At 42.8% G+C, this 20,376-nt stretch overlaps 1 protein-coding gene across 1 annotated transcript in view; it reads left to right on the top strand.

Moving 5' to 3' along the window:
- Positions 1 to 20,376, top strand: part of LOC118374103 (pappalysin-1-like) — a 183,612-nt gene that overhangs the window by 28,075 nt on the left and 135,161 nt on the right. Inside the window, exon 7 of the mRNA XM_052521171.1 lies at positions 8,226 to 8,727. Within this exon, the coding sequence (XP_052377131.1) occupies positions 8,226 to 8,727 (502 nt within the window). The remainder of the gene's footprint in view (positions 1 to 8,225; positions 8,728 to 20,376) is intronic.

The raw sequence follows: 20,376 nt of genomic DNA, 5'->3' as shown, positions 1-20,376 counted from the left end.
TAAAGCTGTTTTTCAGTCTCTCGGTCCCAGCTTTGATGCACCTGTACTGACCTCACCTTCTGGATGATAGAGGGGTGAATAGGCAATAGCTCTTTTTGGCCTTCCTGTGACATTGGGTGCTGTAGGTGTCAAATCAAATCAAATGTATTTATATAGCCTTTTGTACATCAGCTGATATCTCAAAGTTCTGGACAGAAACCCAGCCTAAAACCCCAAACAGCAAGCAATGCAGGTGTAGAAGCACGTAGAGACTGAAAAACAGCTTTTATCTCAAGGCCATCAGACTGTTAAATAGCCATCATTAGCACAGAGAGGCTGCTGCCAACATAAACAGACTTGGAGGGCAGGTAGTTTGCACCCGGTGATGCCCCTCTGGAGAGCCCTGCTGTTGTGGGCGGTGCAGTTGCCGTACCAGGCGGTGATACAGCCCGACCGGATGCTCTCAATTGTGCATCTGTAAAAGAGGGTTTTAGGTGCCAAGCCAAATTTTTTCCCGCCTCTTAAAGTTGAAGAGGCGCTGTTGTGCCTTCTTCACCTCACTGTCTGTTTGGGTGGACCATTTCAGTTTGTCAATCATATGTACGCCGAGGTACTTAAAACATTCCACCTTCTCCACTGTTGCCCTGTCAATGTGGATAGGGGGTTGCTCCCTCTGCTGTTTCCTGAAGTCCACGATCATGCTATTAATGAGGACATATTGTTCTGTCTCACATTTCCTGAGCATGAAACGGCACAGGGGATGTTTATTGTCCTGCGTGGATATATTGATGAAAAACTGATTCCATGGGATTAAATGGTGGGCTTTTGTGCAGTTGGGGCTCAGTCTATAGCGGGACGGTGGGCAGGCCTCTTCACTCTAGTTATGAATGTGTCTCCCTCTGCCATTATGGACGCATTGTATGATACACGGAGAGCAAGTGGTGGCAAAAGAGCTGAGCACGGAACTCTGAGATGTACTGCAGCAGGTAACTTCGATTGTAAACTACTAACCACATCCACTGGGCACACACCTGTCTGCAAAACTAGTTGGAGATATGGGGTCAGAGCATTGAGAGAGGAACTGTTGTCATTAACAATGGATGTAAAGAAAAAACGACTTTCTTTGTAATGTAAAGAAACGCTCCTTGCGAAAATAACACACATATTTGGGAAACTGAACGAACTGAACGCAAGCATGCAGGGGAAATACAAAAACATTCGTCAGATGAGTGACTGAATCAGTGAATTCAGAGGAAAGAACTCTTATTGGAGAGAGAGTCTTTCAAAAGCCAACCATGCACCTTTCCCACGGCTGTGCAACGAAAAACAGCATCAGTAAGTGTCCCACACGAGTGATGACTGCTCACCTCCAACACGTGGAAGACCACTTTGGGACCTACTTCCCAATCCGTTTGACGTTTGACTGTGATCCTGGTCCAGTTGACAGCTGATTGATCTGTCATGTGACCGAATGCTGCAGAAAACACGTTCACAGGTCACCATGGAGGAGTTTTGGTTCCTGACACAAAGGGAATACCATAACTGGGAATTTGGAAATCTCCAACATCCGACTTCATTGCGTTCAAGACATCTGGGAACTTGGGGGAAAAAAGAGATCAGACTGGGAAACATTGTATTGAACGGTCATCCAACTCGGGAACTCTGGCCACTTTCTAGAGCTCTGACTTTCCGACCTGAAGATCACTGACGTCATGATTTGAACTCGTATTTTCTGAGTTCCCAGGTGTCTTGAAAGCACCATAAAACTCATGGTATCCTTCGCCCGCTCACATCTGTGTGAAGCTGGATTCGGTGCTCTGTCTTAAAGCCAAATATCAAGCCAGGTTCGATGTGACAGCAGAGATGAGGTGCACACAGACTTTGAGAACCTTTTGTCACATGGTTGGGGTCGCAAAACCTTTAAGATATCAAAATGGGATCGTGGGCCAAAAAGGTTTAGGAACCCCAGCTGTGCAGAAAATAAATATTCCAAAACATGCATCCTGTTTGTAATAAAGTAAAACTGAAAAAAAAGAAAACCTAGTTCAGTCTGTTTTCCAACAGACACTACGAGACAAATTCACCTTTCAGCAGGACAAGAACCTAAAACACAAGGCCAAATATATATTGGAGTTGCTTAGCAAGAGGACATTGAATGTTCCTGAGTGGCTTTAGTGACAGTTTTAACTTAAGTTGGCTTGAAAATCTTGAAAATGGCTGTGTAGCAATAATCAACAAACATTGAAAGAGCTTGATGAATTAAAAAATTATATGTGCAAATATTATACAATCCATGTGTGCAAAGCTCTTAGAAACTTACCTAGAAAGACTCACAGCTGCAATTGCTGCCAAAGGTGATTCTAACGTGTATTGACCCAGGAGTATGAATATCTATGTAAATTAGATATCTCTGTCATTTTATGAATTTGCAAAAATGTCTTAAAACATGTTTTACTTCGTCATTATGGGGTATTGTGTGTGTGTGTGTGTGTGTGTGTGTGTGTGTGTGTGTGTGTGTGTGTGTGTGTGTGTGTGTGTGTGAAACATTGTGGTGAATTATGTTTGTATACATTTTATTCAGGTTTATTCAAAATGTGGAATAAGTCATGTGGTATGAATGGCACTGTAGGGGTGTGTGTGTGTGTGTGTGTGTGTGTGTGTGTGTGTGTGTGTGTGTGTGTGTGTGTGTGTGTGTGTGTGTGTGTGTGTGTGTGTGTGTGTGTGTGTGTGTGTGTGTGTGTGTGTGTGTGTGTGTGTGTGTGTGTGTGTGTGTGTGTGTATTTGTGCATGTATTTGTGTGTGTGTGTGTATTTGTTCGTGTATTTGTTCGTGTATTTGTGTGTGTATTTGTGTGTGTATTTGTGCGTGTATGTGCTGCTGCACTGAGCCGTGCATCGCTAAAGTGTTCCTGTCTGACTCTGGCCCAGATGTCGGGCCATGCTTTCATTAGCATCGCCCTCCTTTGAAGGCGGGGCAGTGTCAAGCCTCGCTGCATTACGTGATACCATGTGTTTGTGTGTGAATATTTGGTGTGTGTGTGTGCTCTCACTGTCTGTCTGGGAGAACAGGGGTTACATTCATTGGTCTCTGCTCCATTGCTGCCAGGGCTGCACACTGCAGGGACTCAGGGTCACAGAGTTCAGACACAAAGTACCTAAAGAGAAAGAGCAGCTTCCCCTGCTTCATCTCAACTAGCACTTTATGATGGTCATGAGATAATGATTTGTGGATGGAGGGCTATTGGATATGCGCAGCCATGCACGTACAGCACTTATTCTGGAGAATGTCAATCCTGGAGCGCGCTACCTGATCTTAAACGATACTGCCTTAAAGTGATACTTTGTGATTTTGGCAATGAGGACATGTATCTCCTTCCCCAGAGTCAGATGAACCATTTTTATGTATCTGTGTGTAGTATGAAGGAAGTTATAGGTACAGTAGTTACGCAAGCCAATACTAACTAGCGTTAGGGCAACGACTGGAAGTCTATGGGCATCTGCTAGCATGCCAAATACCAAAGTATCCCATTAAGGTGTTCCAGACTTGCACTATATAAAAGCATCCCCACACCAGGACAAGTTTATTTTTTATTTTTTACATTGGGATGTTGAGTGGAGGCCAACGAGGTTTGATCTGGAATAGAAGGAGAGGCACAGTGGATGTGTGCTGAAGGAAATATGCGGAAAGTCCCCAGGCGAGGGAGAAGAGAGGAGCTGGACTGTCAGTGTCACCTCCTCTCCTTTAGACCTTCTGCTTTCCCCATCACTCTCCCTCCCTCACCACGTTCTCCATCCCTCACCAACTGTTTACACTGCAGATATCATATGCAGAGAGATGGAATAAATGACTGACTGACATTTTTTGGCCTTCAAGACTATTTCTATGTATTTTTTCTGTTGTATTTAACCCTTTGTTTAACTACGGAAGTCAGTTAAGAACAAATTCTTCTTTACAATGATGGCCTACCCCCGGCCAAACCCTAACCAGGACGACGCTGGGCCAATCCCCCTATGGGACACCCGATCCCTGCTGGTTGTGATACAGCACGGGATCGAACCAGGGTCTGCAGTGATGCCTTAGACCGCTGCGCCACTCGGGAACCCAACACTGTACTAGAGGAAGTTCTTGAAGATTGACTGCTATGCGGGATCGCTTGATTGATTAATTGACACCGTATGGCTGTCAAGGGACAAAATACAAGTGAGCAAAACATATTTCCATTGTGGTTACTCTCATGCCCTCTAGTTAGGGGTCATGGTATGAATTGATGTTTGCAAAAATGGGTGGCTGTGGCCATTAATGTGGAGGACAACGGTGCAAGTCAGTCAGTCTGTTGTGTGTGTGCTATCGAGAGTGTGACACACGAAGGAGAGGCAGGCCCCTTTCTTAGAAAGCAGAGTGCGTGCCCGGACATATCCCTCTATGTTTAGCCATCCGTATCCCAGTCAATTCCAGTCCCCTTTTCCCAGCGCTCCACGACTCTACACCGTCTGATTCCCACATAATGCCGAAGGGCCCTGGCACACAGACACAGTGCTCCACATTCAACCCTACTGCAATTAAGCTGGAATTCCGCCCAATGTCTCTTTCCCCCTTTCCTAGAACGAGAGCTCTCCTAGACAGGCTAATACCCCGGTGGGATTAGCTAATCAAGTGAGAAAGCAAGGCCTTTTATTCAAAGGCCAGGTTTGGATTGTCTGATCACCCTTGGGGCCTTTCAGCAGCCTGGGAGGCAAGGCTAGGTCAAACGCTTCAGAGCTGTTTATATACCAGCGAGTAGATTTAACCTTAATGAAAAATTCAGATGAGAAGTCATTGCAGGTGCTGTTTTAGTCAGATTTGAAAGATAAAATTACTGTATTGGTAATTCTACAGTGTTGAAAAATAGACTTGGGTCTTGCCAAGGATCCATATAATCTTTATACATGTCTATCCTGTCTCATCGTAAATCTCTAACCTCTGGCATCCGTAGCAGGAGTTCCAAAGCAGGAGGACAGCCCACCATAACAGCTGACATTACAACACATTGTCAGTGGCTGGAGAGAGAGAGAGAGAGAGAGAGAGAGAGAGAGAGAGAGAGAGAGAGAGAGAGAGAGAGAGAGAGAGAGAGAGAGAGAGAGAGAGAGAGAGAGAGAGAGAGAGAGAGAGAGAGAGAGAGAGAGAGAGAGAGAGAGAGAGAGAGAGTACAGAGAGAGAGAGAGAGAGAGATCTGGGTTCTGTAAGTGCATCTCAGTTCCTCAGTTTCTTTTCTGTCCTTCTTTTCAAAGTGACCTCTATTCTGGCCACACAGACGCTTACAATACATGTGTTAAGATAATGTGGCCTGGAAACCGAATTCGGTGCTCACTTGATTAAACACTGGAATTCTGTGCAGTGCCCAGAAATGAGGTTAGCAAATGGGTTTTGTTGGTTGCCAGTTTGGAAGTGCACAAAAGGAAAACAGGGAGAACACAGTGTCTGCGGCGTTGGCTTCTCAAAGCACTTGATGAATGTTGGTGTACGTCACTCTGGATAATACAAGGTATCTGTGGGCTCCAAATATGGCTGGAGGGGCGCTGTTTGGGGTTGTAATGACATATGCTAAAGTGAGAACCCTGTGCAGGGCCCCTCTCAGTAGGAACACACCTCAGTCTGCAGCTAGTCTGCTGCCTCCACTGCTTTACTGGCAATGAACTCAGTCCTCTGTCTGCCGCATATAGTCCATTGCTGAGAAAAGTCAACAGCTCATTCAGCCCTGATACTTCACTGACCTCATCCATGTGTAGTCAGCCAGACCACTGTTCTAAATGCGTTGTTCTACAGACGTGGTATAAATTGTGTCCTATTTCTCCCCAACTTTCAGCACACATCTTCCAACAAACAATAATCAATCAAATGTATTTATAAAGCCCTTTTTACATTAGCCGGTGTAACAAAGTGCTGTTCAGAAACCCAGCCTAAAACCTCAAACAGCAAGCAATGCAGATGTAGAAGCACGGTGGCTAGGAAAAACTCCCTAGAAAGGCTGGAACCTAGGAAGAAACCTAGAGAGGAACCAGGCTATGAGGGGTGGCCAGTCCTCTTCTGGCTGTGCCAGGTGGAGAATATAACAGAACATGGCCAAGATGTTCAAATGTTCATAGATGACCAGCAGGGTCATATAATAATAATCACAGTGTTATTCGAGGGTGCAACAGGTCAGCACCTCAGGAGTAAATGTCAGTTGACTTTTCATAGCCAATCATTCAGAGTTAGAGTCCAAAACAGCAGGTCCGGGACAAGGTAGCACGTCCAGTGAACAGGTCAGGGTTCCATAGCCGCAGTTAGAACAGTTGAAATTGGAGTATCTGCACGCCCTGGTGGACTGGGGAAAGCAAGGAGTCGTCAGGCCAGATAGTCCTAGGGCTCAGGTCATCTGAGAGAAGAGAGAATGAGAATGAATGAGAGAGAATTAGAGGGAGCATACTTAAATTCACAAAGGACACTGGTTGAGACAGGAGAAATACTCCAGATATATAACAGACTGACCCTAACCCCCTGACACAAACTATTGCAGCATAAACACACAGATGTAGGATCCTTTTAGTTTTTTAGGGCGGGGGGAGGGCATCCACCACCACCCGACCTCTTCGGGGGATAAATGTCCTCAGATGTAGGATAATCCCGCAGCAACAGGAAATGTTAATTATTATGTGAATTATAATTCATGGACATTACAACCATTATAAGTATTTTTTAAACTCAAATATACTACAAGTTTGCAACAAAATAGTGATCAAATTAAGCTACTACATCTGTATACTACATTTGACACATTTACCTGAATTCCTTACCACCCCACTAAATGTGTCACTACTGAAACACAGTGAAAGAGTTGCGGTTTAGGGGAAAGAATGCATAGTAGTGATCATTTTGATTAACATTCTATTACACATACATTTTATAAATGTTATTTGCATACCAAATTACCAAAATTTAACTTGATTTTCAAAATCTTTCAATTGAATTTAGAGAAATATCATCTCTATTGTTCTTTGTGAAATGTTCAGTGTTGATTGTATGAATCTGAAACTTGTTGATTGATTGAATTGTAATGTAATGTAAATGTAATGTAAATGAATTGATAATATAGTACAAATGACTTTGTGCTATATGAATTTAAGATTGTTTTGGGTTGAATTAGTACATATGATGATAGGAATGAATGTCGCAGATTTGGAGACTGACTTGTGGGCGGCGGGACAGCAATTCACACCACTTCTGTAGAATCCCCCATATACAAATCATAGCACCCTCAGCTACAGCACACTCTATGCTCACATCTATGCTCACATCTATGCTCACATCTATGCTCACATCTATGCTCACACTCTATGCTCACATCTATGCTCACACTCTATGCTCACATCTATGCTCACACTCTATGCTCACATCTATGCTCACATCTATGCTCACATCTATGCTCACATCTATGCTCACATCTATGCTCACATCTATGCTCACATCTATGCTCACATCTATGCTCACATCTATGCTCACATCTATGCTCACATCTATGCTCACATCTATGCTCACATCTATGCTCACACTCTATGCTCACACTCTATGCTCACATCTATGCTCACACTCTATGCTCACATCTATGCTCACATCTATGCTCACATCTATGCTCACATCTATGCTCACATCTATGCTCACATCTATGCTCACATCTATGCTCACATCTATGCTCACATCTATGCTCACACTCTATGCTCACATCTATGCTCACACTCTATGCTCACATCTATGCTCACATCTATGCTCACATCTATGCTCACATCTATGCTCACATCTATGCTCACATCTATGCTCACATCTATGCTCACATCTATGCTCACATCTATGCTCACACTCTATGCTCACATCTATGCTCACACTCTATGCTCACATCTATGCTCACACTCTATGCTCACATCTATGCTCACATCTATGCTCACATCTATGCTCACATCTATGCTCACACTCTATGCTCACATCTATGCTCACATCTATGCTCACATCTATGCTCACATCTATGCTCACATCTATGCTCACATCTATGCTCACATCTATGCTCACATCTATGCTCACATCTATGCTCTAGCTCTTCCCTGCCTGCAAACACATTCAAACAATCACACATGATGTTCATGTGAAAATGAAAAGTGCTATATCAAATAAATACATGTATTATTATAAGTTATTATAAGTCTGATCTGCTGGGTCCCTGTCCTTTTGACCCCTAGGACCTCCAGACGTGGAGCAGGCATGTGAGCCCAGCGTGCGTACCTGGAGCCCCAACGCCGGCATCGAGCAGTGGGTTGTGGGGCTGTCTGAGTGCCCCCTGCAGGGTTGCATGCTCCAGCTGGAGTTCCCCCACCCACTAGTACCCGACTCCCTCACCGTGTGGGTCACCTTCTTCAGCCCCGAGGAGATGGCCCTTCCCGCCATCCACAACATCCTGCTCCTGACCGTCAGTGGAAACAACCTCTCGTTGGGTCCTAGTAACGTGTTCTGTGATGCGCCGCTGACGCTGAAGCTGGACGTGGAGGAGGAGGTGTACGGCGTGCAGTTCTTCACCATGGAGCAGCATCTGGAGATTGATGCCACCCTACTGGCGTCCAAGCCCGACTGCCCGCTGTGCCGCCACTGCAAGCCACTCATCCACCGACTGCTGCGTCAGCCGCCATTCTCCCATACCCCCCATGGCGTGCTGTTGAACAACCCTGCCAGGCGATACACTGACAGGTGAGAGACTAGGGTGGTTGGCTGTTTACTGTCAGTTACACGTGACTTTGAATGCGTTGACTGTGTGGGTTGTACTGTATAGGCCTGGTGTAGGTTAATGATACCTCAGGATTGCTGCGTTCTCTACTTAATAGGTGAGAAATTGTGTAGTAAGCTTTATCTTGTCACACCACCAATTAATCTGATCCCGAGCCCAATCTCCTCATTGACCCTGTGTTGGGGGAAAACACTCTTATTTTTGCACTAAGTTGTTCTTGGTCAGGGGGTGAACGGAGCCAAATTTAATATGCTGAGGAAAGCACTGCAGCTGCAGGCTGATTTAAGCCTGGGCCTGCAAGCCTGCCTGCCTGTGTCCAGAAGGGCAGCTGATGTGGTCTTCCTGGCCCAGCCTCTGTCTACCCCAGCCAGGCACCAGGGATCTGGGCTGTGGGCTCTGTATATCTCCCCTCTAGAATGGGCCTAAGCCTACCTCCCCGCTCTCTGGCCAGCCCAGGCCTGGGCGGAGTGATATTTTGCACTGGTATAAATAAATACTTTTAACTTAATTTTGTTTTGGGGTCGGAAGAAATGACTTTTAAAATCCCAAATAAGAAACCTCTATGAAAATGTCTCCTATAAATATAAGTGTCATGATGTTTCAATGTGTTCTTTTGGAAGACCCTCAGGCATATTAGAGGGCCATCACCAGTTTGGTGGTTTCAAATCCACTGCCCAGCATCCATTTCTCAAGTCAAAGGTCATTCATTGATAGCCGCATTAGTTTTTTTCCAACTTCCATGGAGTTGCTGGGGGAAAACAAATGTCTTGTTGATGGCATTATCTGTGCACAGTTGAGTTTTGTGCTTTGCTTTCATGGAATGTGGTGACTAGATAAAGGTAGAACTCTCTGTGGCATTGCCATGTGTTGTGCCATTTCACTTTCATGCTGTCAGCGTGGTTCACATGAGAAGGAAAATGGTTGAAAAGACACGATAGGGTGAGTATGCCTGTTATGCAAGATAAAGAGGGTGTTAATGCACTAGGCCTATATGATCAGGAATATTTTAGTAAGATAACCTTTTTAACATTAAATCTGTCTTCTCTTGAGATTAAAGTTATATTTACAGTTTTACTGCAAGATTTTAATTGCCACAATGATATTTGTTCGTCAAATGATGTATTTTATTAGCTCTGCTGCTGTGGACAATTAGGGTAAGGAAACCAATGTGTCATTTTGTAATTTGGGTGAACTATCCCTTTAAAGGTTTGGCCTGTTAATCAATCACTGTGGGTGGAATTGTCAGGGGAGGGGGCAGGATGTTTGTGGGTCACAGAGTTATTAGGGTTTCAGACCTGTCAATCAATCACAGTGGGTGGGACTTTGAGGTAAGGAGGTAGATTAGTGATCTAGTTAGAAACACTAGTCAAGTCTACTCTTTCAATTTAATTTATTGTGGCAAAAACAAAATTGAGTGTACTCTTTCATTGTTGTTTATTGGGCCAAAAACCTAAGAAAAAAGGTTGTGTTCTGTCAAGTAAATATGGATTCCCTGTTGAGAAACGATATCAAATTGCACAAAAATGTTTGTTTTTTTATGTTCAGGGTAGGACCCCCAGATCACCACTTTAGTTTAAGAATGTGAAATGTCAGAATAATAGTAGAGAGAATAATTTATTTCAGCTTTTATTTCTTTCATCACATTCCTAGTGGGTCAGAACTTTGCATGCACTCAATTAGTATTTGGTAGCATAGACTTTAAATTGTTTAACCTCTCTGGGATAGGTGGGACGCAATCGTCCCTCCTGGCCAATAGCCAGGGAAAATGCAGAGCGCCAAATTCAAAAAAAATACTATAAAAATCAAACTTTCATTAAAGTTACACTCGTTGTGAATCCAGCCAACATGTTAGATTTCAAAAAGGCTTTTTGGCAAAAGCATAAGATGCTATTATCTGATGATAGCACAACAGTTAACAAAGAGAGTAGCATATTTCAACCCTGCAGGCACTACACAAAACTAAATAAAAATATAATTCATGCCTTACCTTTGACGAACTTCTTTTGTTGGCACTCCAATATGTCCCATAAACATCACAAATGGTCCTTTTGTTCGATTAATTCCGTCAATATATATCCAAAATGTCAATTTATTTAGCGAGTTTGATCCAGCAAAACACAGCTTCCAACTTCCAACATTTCAAACTACTTTTATAATACAACTTTAGGTATTTTTAAACGTTAATATTCGATCAAATTGAAGACGGGATGATCTGTGTTCAATACAAAAAGAAAACAAACTGATGCAACTTTTCTGCGCCTCTCTCAAACAGTCCACTTCAAGTGACTCTTATTCAAGATGACCGTACTTCTTCATTACACAAAGGAAAAACCTCAACCAATTTCTAAAGACTGGTGACATCCAGTGGATGCGGTAGGAACTGCAAACAAGTCCCTTGGAAATCTGTTTTCCCAATTGAAAACCCATTGAAAAGACAGTGACCTAAAAAAAAAAGTTTTTGTCCTTGGGGTTTTGCCTGCTACATAAGTTCTGTTATACTCACAGACATGATTCAATCAGTTTTAGAAACTTCAGAGTGTTTTCTATCCAAATCTACTACTACTAATAATATGTGCGTGGTCCTTCTGTAGCTCAGTTGGTAGAGCATGGCGCTTGTAACGCCAGGGTAGTGGGTTCGATTCCCAGGACCACCCATACGTAGAATGTATGCACACATGACTGTAAGTCGCTTTGGATAAAAGCGTCCGCTAAATGGCATATATTATTATTATTAATATGCATATCTTATATTCTGGGGATGAGTAGCAGGCAGTTGAATTTGGACATGCTATTTATCCAAAAGTGAAAATGCTGCCTCCTATCCCGAAGAACTTGGGTCAAACGTTTTGGTTAGCCTTCCAAAAGCTTCCCACAATAAATTGGGTGAATTTTGGCCCATTCCTCCTGACAGAGCTGGCATAACGGAGTCAGGTTTGTAGGCCTCCTTTTGAAAAAGTGCAAATCAACTCCAGAACAACATCAAAGGACCTTATGAAGATGCTGTAGGAAACAGGTACTAAAGTATCTATATCCACAGTTAAACAATTCCTATATCAAGATAACCTGAAAGGCCGCTCAGCAAGGAAGAAGCCACTGCTCAAAAACCGGCTTAAAAAAGTCTGACTATGGTTTGCAACTGCACATGGGGACAAAGATCATACTTTTTTAGCAATGTCCTCTGGTCTGATGAAACAAAAATAGAACTGGTTGGCCATAATGACCATTGTTATGTTTGGAGGAAAAAGGGGGAGGCTTGCAAGCCGTAGAACACCATCCCAACCGTGAAGTACGGGGGTGGCAGCATCATGTTGTGGGGGTGCTTTGCTGTAGGAGGGACTGGTTAACTTCACAAACTAGATGGCATCATGAAGGAGGAAAATTACGTGGATATATTGAAACAACATCACAAGACATCAGTCAGGAAGTTAAAGCTTGGTCGCAAATGGGTCTTCCAAATGGACAATGACCCCAAGCATATTTCCAAACTTGTGGCAGAATGGCTTAAGGACAACTAATCACAAAGCCTTGACCTCAATCCCATAGAAAATGTGTGGGCAGAACTGAAAACGTGTGTATGAGCAAGGAGGCCTACAAACCTGACTCAGTTACACCAGCTCTGTCAGGAGGAATGGGCCAAAATTCACCCAACTTATTGTGGGAAGCTTGTGGAAGGCTATTTAAAGGCAATGCTACCAAATATTAATTGAGTGTATGTAAACTTCTTACCCACTAGGAATGTGATGAAAGAAATAAAAGTTTAAATCAATCATTCTCTCTACTATTATTCTGACACTTCACATTCTTACAATAAAGTGGTGATCCTAACTGACCTAAGACAGGGAATTTTTACTAGGATTAACAAGTCCAATACAGCAAATGAAAGACACACATCTTGTTAATCTTTCCATCATGTCCGATTTCAAAAATGCTTTACAGTGAAAACACAACATATGATTATGTTAGGTCATAGCCAAGTCAAAAAAACACATAGCCATTTTTCCAGCCACAGATACGAGTCACAAAAAGCAGAAATATAGATAAAGTGAATCACTAACCTTTGATGATCTTCATCAGATGACACTCATAGGACATCATGTTACACAATGCATGTATATTTTGTTCGATAATGTGCGTATTTATTTCCAAAAATCTCAGTTTACATTGGCGCGTTATGTTCAGTAATGTTTTGATTCCAAAACATCCGGAGATTTTGCAGAAATTCTCATAATAAACATTGATAGAAGATACAAGTGTTATTCACAGAATTAAATGTAGACTTCTCCTTAACTTCTTGCGGCGACCCATCCCGGATCCGGTATCGTGACTACGGCTCAAGCTCATTACCATAACGCAAAATGCAAAAAATATTCTTAGAAATATTTAACCTCCACACATTAACAAGTCCAATAGCTCAAATGAAAGATAAACACCTTGTTCATCTACCCAGCAAGTCAGATTTCTAAAATGTTTTACGGCGATAACATAGCACATATTTATATTAGACCACCACCGAAACAAAAGACGAGAGGCAGCCATTTTGTCCCAGAAAATATAAAATTATAAAAGCAGGATTAAAAAATAAATCATTCACTAACCTTTTGAAAATCTTCATCAGATGACAGTAATAGTACATGTTACACAATATATATATTTTTTTTCAATAATATGCCATTTATATCCATAAATCTCTGTTTACAATGACGACATTTCAAAAAATGCTACTCAAATGTCCGGAGAAATGATGATAGCTCCGACAGATAACGTCAGATAACAAGCAATAAACATGACTAAATATACATGTTCTACATATAGGTACAAAGATACACTTCTTCTTAATGCAACCGCTGAACAGAATTCGTTCACTGGCTATACAATGAGACGGCGCTCAGATATTAGCAGTATGTCTCCTCTACGTTTGGAGTCCACAGAAACCCAAAATAACCACATAAATATTCCCTTACCTTTGATGTTCTTCGATCAGAAGACGTAGAAGGAGTCATACTTACCCAATACATCGTTTGGTTTCACGCTGTGTGTCTCTGTATGCTATGCTATATGCTAACAGCTTCAGCTGAAATGCACCCAAAATTACTTCTGGTCCCGCACTCTTGCGCATCAAAACTTCAAATGTACATATTATATGTCGACTAAACTGGTCAAACTATGTGCAGAATCGAGCTTTATGATGTTTTTAACATGTAAAACAATGATCAGCGCGAACAGACAAACCGCCTTCAATTGGTGTTTCTTGGAAAAGAATGTGCCCCAAATCGGCCGCGCGCAATAGAGTGCGTGTATTTGAGAGTGAGCCGAACATTTTCGCCCGCCAAACGACGAGGGCTCGCGCGATTCTCACAATGAACGAGGGCTCGCGCGATTCTCACAATGAACGCGCCATTTGAAAGCAGGCATCGCGCTGAACACATACATACTGTTCCCAGATCCGTAGCTGCCTGGGAAGGGTGGGGGCGATGACGTCAAAGTTGACCCAACTTTTCTCTTGACAAGAGAGAGTTTGGGAGAAAGGCTGCCCTGAGAGTTCTGCTTTACATACAGACATAATTTAAACGGTTTTAGAAACTTTAGAGTGTTTTCTATTCAATAATTATTATTATATGCATATATTAGCAATTTTGGGAAAAAATATTTTCAGTTTACTATGGGCACGCACTTCCTCCAAAGGGGGCAGTATTGAGGCCTAGTCTTAAGAGGTTAATGCAACCGCTTTGTCAGATTTTTTTTTTAACTTCTGAGAACTTCTGAGCCCAATCCAGCCAGAGAAATATCTGCCATTTTGGAGTCAACAGAAGTTAGAAATAACACTATATATAAATATTCACTTACCTTTGATGATCTTCATCAGAAGGCACTCCCAGGAATCCCAGTTCGACAATAAATGAATGATTTGTTCCATACAGTTCCATAAAGTCCATCATTTATGTCCAAATAGCCACTTGTTATGGCCACAGTGTGTTCAGCCCAGTAATCCATCTTCATGAGACGCGAGCACTTCGTCCAGACAAAAACTCAAAAAGTTCCGTTACAGGTCGGAGCAACAAGTCAAACGATACATGGAATCAATCTTTAGGATGTTTTTAACATAAAACATCAATAATGTTCCAACCAGAGAATTCCTATGTCTGAAGAAAAGCAATAGAACGAGAGCTAACTCTGTCGGGAGCGTGCGTCACGAGCCTGAGACACTCTGCCAGACCACTGACTCAAACAGGTCTCATGAGCCCCTCCTTTATAGCAAAAGCTTGAAACAAGTTTCTAAAGACGGTTGACATCTAGTGGAAGCCGTAGGAAGTGCAACTTGACTCCATAGACATTGTGTATTCGGTAGGCCAAGCTTTGAAAAACTACAAACCTCAGATTTCCCACATCCTGGTTGGATTTTTTCTCAGGTTTTCACCTGCCATATGAGTTCTGTTATACTCACAGACATCATTCGAACAGTTTTAGAAACTTCAGAGTGTTTTCTATCCAATACTAATAATAATATGCATATATTAGCATCTGGGACAGATTAGGAAGCAGTTCACACTATTCATCCAAAAGTGAAAATGCTGCCCTCATCCAAAAGAGTTTTAAATGTCAGAAATTATGAAGAACTTCAAATGTATTTGGCTAAGTTGTATGTAAACTTCCGACTTCAACTGTATATAGCCAAGTTATCGCTACTTGTTGTGTATTTATTATTTTATTATAACGTGTTATTACTTTTCTATTATTTGTTTATTTTATTTTATCTCTGTATTGTTGGGAAGGACCCGTAAGTAATAATTTCACTGTTAGTCTACACCTGTTGTTTACAAAGCATGTAACAAATAAAATGTGATTTGATGTGGAAGGTTGGACTGGTCAGAGGTAATTAGGGACTGGATGTTAAAAAAGTTGGCATCATTATATATATATATATATATATATGCTATATATAAACATTCTTACTTTCAAGGAGTAGGGTATTTGATGCAAGGGTATTTGGTGAAGCATATAAGAGTACTTTTCCATTTGATAAAATTTGCCTACATTATCACGATCTCTTCCTCGCTTGAGAAAAGTAATTTGTGACTGGCTTGCAAATGAAATCCCCTGCATCATTTTCTAAATGATTTTCATTAGTCTACCGATTTGACAATGTAAATAGACCATTTTTCGGGAATATGCCGTTATTCCCTTTGAATTCTCTGCTACTCCCAAAATGTTTCAGGGACATCAAATGATCATGTTGTGTGCATTTCATCAAATGCTCGTCGTCAAACAACTAATAGGTTTTTTTTTTATTGCGCAGCTCTTGTTATTTTCTCACGTTTGATCCGGACTGAGTTCAAACCTGCAGCAAACCGCACAATGGTACAAATTGATGACGGGCGACATCAGGCCCACATCAGGATATAATAAGCCCTCATTGTAAAACACTGAGAAATATTTAAATTAATCGATTGTAAATTAACAAATACAAAAGCTTTCACGGACTGAAAAAAAAGCATGACCTCCCCCCCAATTCCTCCATGTACCCCGTTCTGTACATTTCAAAAGGTCCCTTAGGGGTTGTCTGAGAAAAGGGAGGAGGGTTAGGGGGATGACCCTAGTCTTCTGAGACCCCCCTGGCCCATGGGCTAATCCTCTCCCTGACCTGGTTCCTATGGCCTGTCAGGGCTTCAAAGCCCACCTCAGCTCTGACGTGACGGGACCCGCCAGCCCGGAAGGAAGAGGACAGCTGCCCCCTACGGCCCCTTTTCACTGGGAACCCTGCCCCCATTCTGCCCTTCTCCTTCCCTCCTATATCCCCCTATGTTCTCCTATGGTCTTACCCCTGTGGCCCCACGGCCCTGCTCCTCTCCTGTCAAGTCCACTGTTGCTCTAGCCCTGAGAAGACATGCCCTTTCAGATCTATTCAGAGAGCTCTGTTGTTTTCCCAGCTCTGACTGCCTAACTAGGAGGTTTTTGTTTTCTTTTTGCCAGTAAAACTGTTTAGGGATGTATAAAACACTTCTTTAGGTATTTGTGAGAAATAGCTTTGTGCTCCAACATTGCTTGTTTTAGATCACCTCCGTGTGCAGATTGTTTTGGGGGAGGTTTTTTGTTTTGTTTGTGAGTTCGGGTTCACCAGATACGTGCAAAAATGATGTTTTTTTAAGAGTATAATACTATGAATGGTTTTGAAGCCTCGTGTTTTGCAATACTAATGTGTACTGCAAAGAAAACATACAACACCCTCTTCTCTCCCCCTTCCTCTTCACCTCTCTTCCTACTCCTCTCCCCATAACACACACTCCATCTCCATTGCCCCCTCCACTCTAACAAAGTCCCACTGTGCCCTGCTCTCCCTCTGACATCCCTTGCCTGCTCTCTCTCCATAAGGAGCAGCATTAGCACTGAGCCTTGCATAAGCTCTCTAATATGAACCATATTGGTGAGTGGCAGACAGAGGTAGTGGAGGAGGCAACAGCGGGTCCCTGGATGTCTGGTCGTCTCACCTCTTGCTCTGCCTCTCTCTCTCTCCTTAGAACCCTTTTTCAAAATTACGACCTGATTTCCCTGGGATAAAATTGGGCAAGATCCAAAAAAAGTGGATTTTGGGGGATTGTTAAGGTGGAATGTTCAGGAGGGGGGTGTGTTTCTCTGTGGGAGGCTGTGGAGGTGATTCTGGGTTTATTATAATTCTGCTCCCTCTGCCAAAAATGGGCGCTGACCAATTTTACTGTGAAGCACTAAATTGAAGTTCAAAGGTCCATACTGGGGGTGCAGATTCCTCATCGGATTCCACAGGTTGTTATGATAAAGAGGTTCTCTGTAGAGTTCCCACAGTGGAGTTCCACAGATATCTGTGGTCTCGAACCAGACGACGTAACTGTCCAGGGAAAATCTCACCTTTAAAAGTTCATCTTCTGTTAACTTGTACCCAAATAATTTTGTTGACGTGAATTGTACTCATATTTGAAACCAAAGCTAAAAGCATCATTTGGAGGGGGGAAAACACTTTAAATAACCCATCTCAAACAAAAAAACGCTTGAAATTTGCTTGGATAATGACATTGTTATCTTTGGCCGAGACAGGCCTGTATGTGATTGGTCCAGCAGCCTTTTCCTTTTTGCCAAATTCTCCGGTGGGATAAGGATCCTTCTCGAGACTAGGGGAGACACGAGTTTATAGCACACAAGCAAGCTAGCTTGCAAGGCAAGCAAACCACAGCTGGCATTTACAAAAAGGACAAAACCTATGTAACAACTATCTCGCCTACACTTACTGGCCAGTTTATTGTTTATTTTAAAACATTTTTAATCCCTTTTTCTCCACAATTTCGTAATATCCAATTGGTGGTTACAGCCTTGTCCCATCGCTACAACTCCCGTACGGGCTCAGGAGAGGCGAAGATCGAGAGCGATGCATCCTCCGAAACACAACTCTGCCAAGCCGCACTGCTTCTTGACACACTGCTCGCTTAACCCGGAAGCCAGCCACAACAATGTGTCAGAGGAAACACCGTCCAACTGGCGATCATGCCAGCGTACATGTGCCCAGCCCACCAAAGGAATCGCTAGAGCGAAATGGGACAAGGACATCCCGGTCTGCCAAACCCTCCCCTAACCCAGACGATGCTGAGCCAATTGTGCGCTACCTCATGTGTCTGAATGTGGCCAGCTAAGGTGGCTGCAACACAGGATCGAACCCAGATCTGTAGTGATACCTCTAGTACTGCTACACAGTGCCTTAGACCGCTGTGCCACTCGGGAGACCCTTACCGGACAGTTTAACAGGTACACCCATCTAGTACAGAGTCAGCCCCCTATCTCCTTCCAGAACAGCCTGAATTATTCCGGGAATGGATTCTATAAGGTGTCTGAAACGTTTGTTGCGCAATCTGTATCAAGGGACCTAACATGTGTCATGAAAACTTTCCCCACACCAGTACATCACCACCACCAGCCTGTACCAGGCAGGATGCGTGCATGGACTCCTGACTCTGTCATAAGCATGACGCAACATGAACCGGGATTCGTCGGACCAGGTGATGTTTTCCCACTCCTCAATTGTCCAGTGTTGGTGATCGTGTGCCCACTGGAGCAGTTTCTTCTGTCGTTCTGCACACCCGGAATGTTATTTATCTGTTTGTGGCCAGCCAGTTAGCTTGCATGATTCTTGCCATTCTCCTTCGACCTCTGTCATCAACAAGCTGTTTTCACCCACAGGACTGCCACTGACTGGATGTTTTTTAGTTGTTGCAGCATTCTCGGTAAACCCTAGACACTGTCGTACGTGAAAAGCACAGGATGGCGGCCACGCCTGAGATACTGGATCCGGCACGCCTGGCACGATGATCATAACGTGATCGATTAGTCTTTCGCCCCTATACCCGGGTCGGACGACCGATTTGCACGTCTGACCTCTCAAAGTTCCTTAGGTCACTCGTTTAGCCCATTCTAATGTTCAATCGAACAGTAACTGAATTCCTTGATGCCTGTCTGCCTTATGTAGCCATCCATTTTTGTGAACGGGGTGTTGTTCCTAATAAACTAGTATTTCAAATGATGTGGTTTGTAAGAGTTGACCTGCTGGCTGTTTAGAAGCAGTTAGCTAACGCTAGTATGCTAAAGTTAGTTAGAATGCCAATGTTAGCTAGCATGCTAACATTAGCGAACATTAGCTAGCTGGCTAGCCAATAAAAAACCAAGTCAAAGCAGATCCTCCACACAACAACCATCTCACCGTTCCCTTTTATTTTAAAACTTGTGGTTTGTAACAAAAAGTTTTATGTCAAGAGGAAACCTAGCTAGGTGTTGTTAACTGATATATGTAGCAGTAGTAACTAGCTATCTATGTTCACGACTAGGTTGTTAGATAGCTACTGTAACAACAGAAATATCAGGAATATAGTGACAAAGCAAAGGACAAATAATCTGCCTGCATTTATGGCTGTTATAGTAAAGTGACCTAGTTCCATCATTCATTTCCAAATCCTGAATCCAATCCATCCATCCAATTTGACTTGGTGCAGCCTGGCTCCGTCAGTCTGCCTCAGTGCCCCCACATGGGATCTATTTTGAATATCCAAGTGTTTGCACGTCTCATTGGCTGAGCTGTCAAATTATTATTTTTTATTTTTTACCAGTATATGCCCAAACCACTCTGTTGTTTCCTAACAGGCCAAGCAGGGGCACAGAGAAAAACTGATTTTAACATCTATTTAATCCATATTGTAATTAATTTGAGGTAATATTTAATAAAAAACCTGGAACACTGGACATAGAATTATATAGCTTATGTCAAATACTTTCAAATACTTGAGCAGCAACCTCAAACGTATCTGACCTAGGTCTGCCTCTAAGAACATGTATAGGGGAGTTAAAAATCAAATTACTTATCACTTTTTGTTTGACATCAATGGTTTCCATTGTTATTATTACCATTACTTATACTGTCTTTGCTGATATTCCTACTTTGGCACTGTCCGTATGTTAGGTTTACTCTTCACTGTCTGATTTGGCCCCACTCAACAGTGAGTCATTAACGCTAGGCCAGTGGAGCTCCTCGCTAAATGACATGTCATCTGAACCATGGGAGTGATGGTGTCATCAACGTGAGACAAACTGTTGGTTGACTGTGT

This window comes from Oncorhynchus keta, chromosome 6 (assembly GCF_023373465.1).
Source record: "Oncorhynchus keta strain PuntledgeMale-10-30-2019 chromosome 6, Oket_V2, whole genome shotgun sequence".
NCBI classification, from domain to species: Eukaryota; Metazoa; Chordata; class Actinopteri; order Salmoniformes; family Salmonidae; genus Oncorhynchus; species Oncorhynchus keta.
This window is presented reverse-complemented; position numbering and strand designations above follow the sequence as displayed.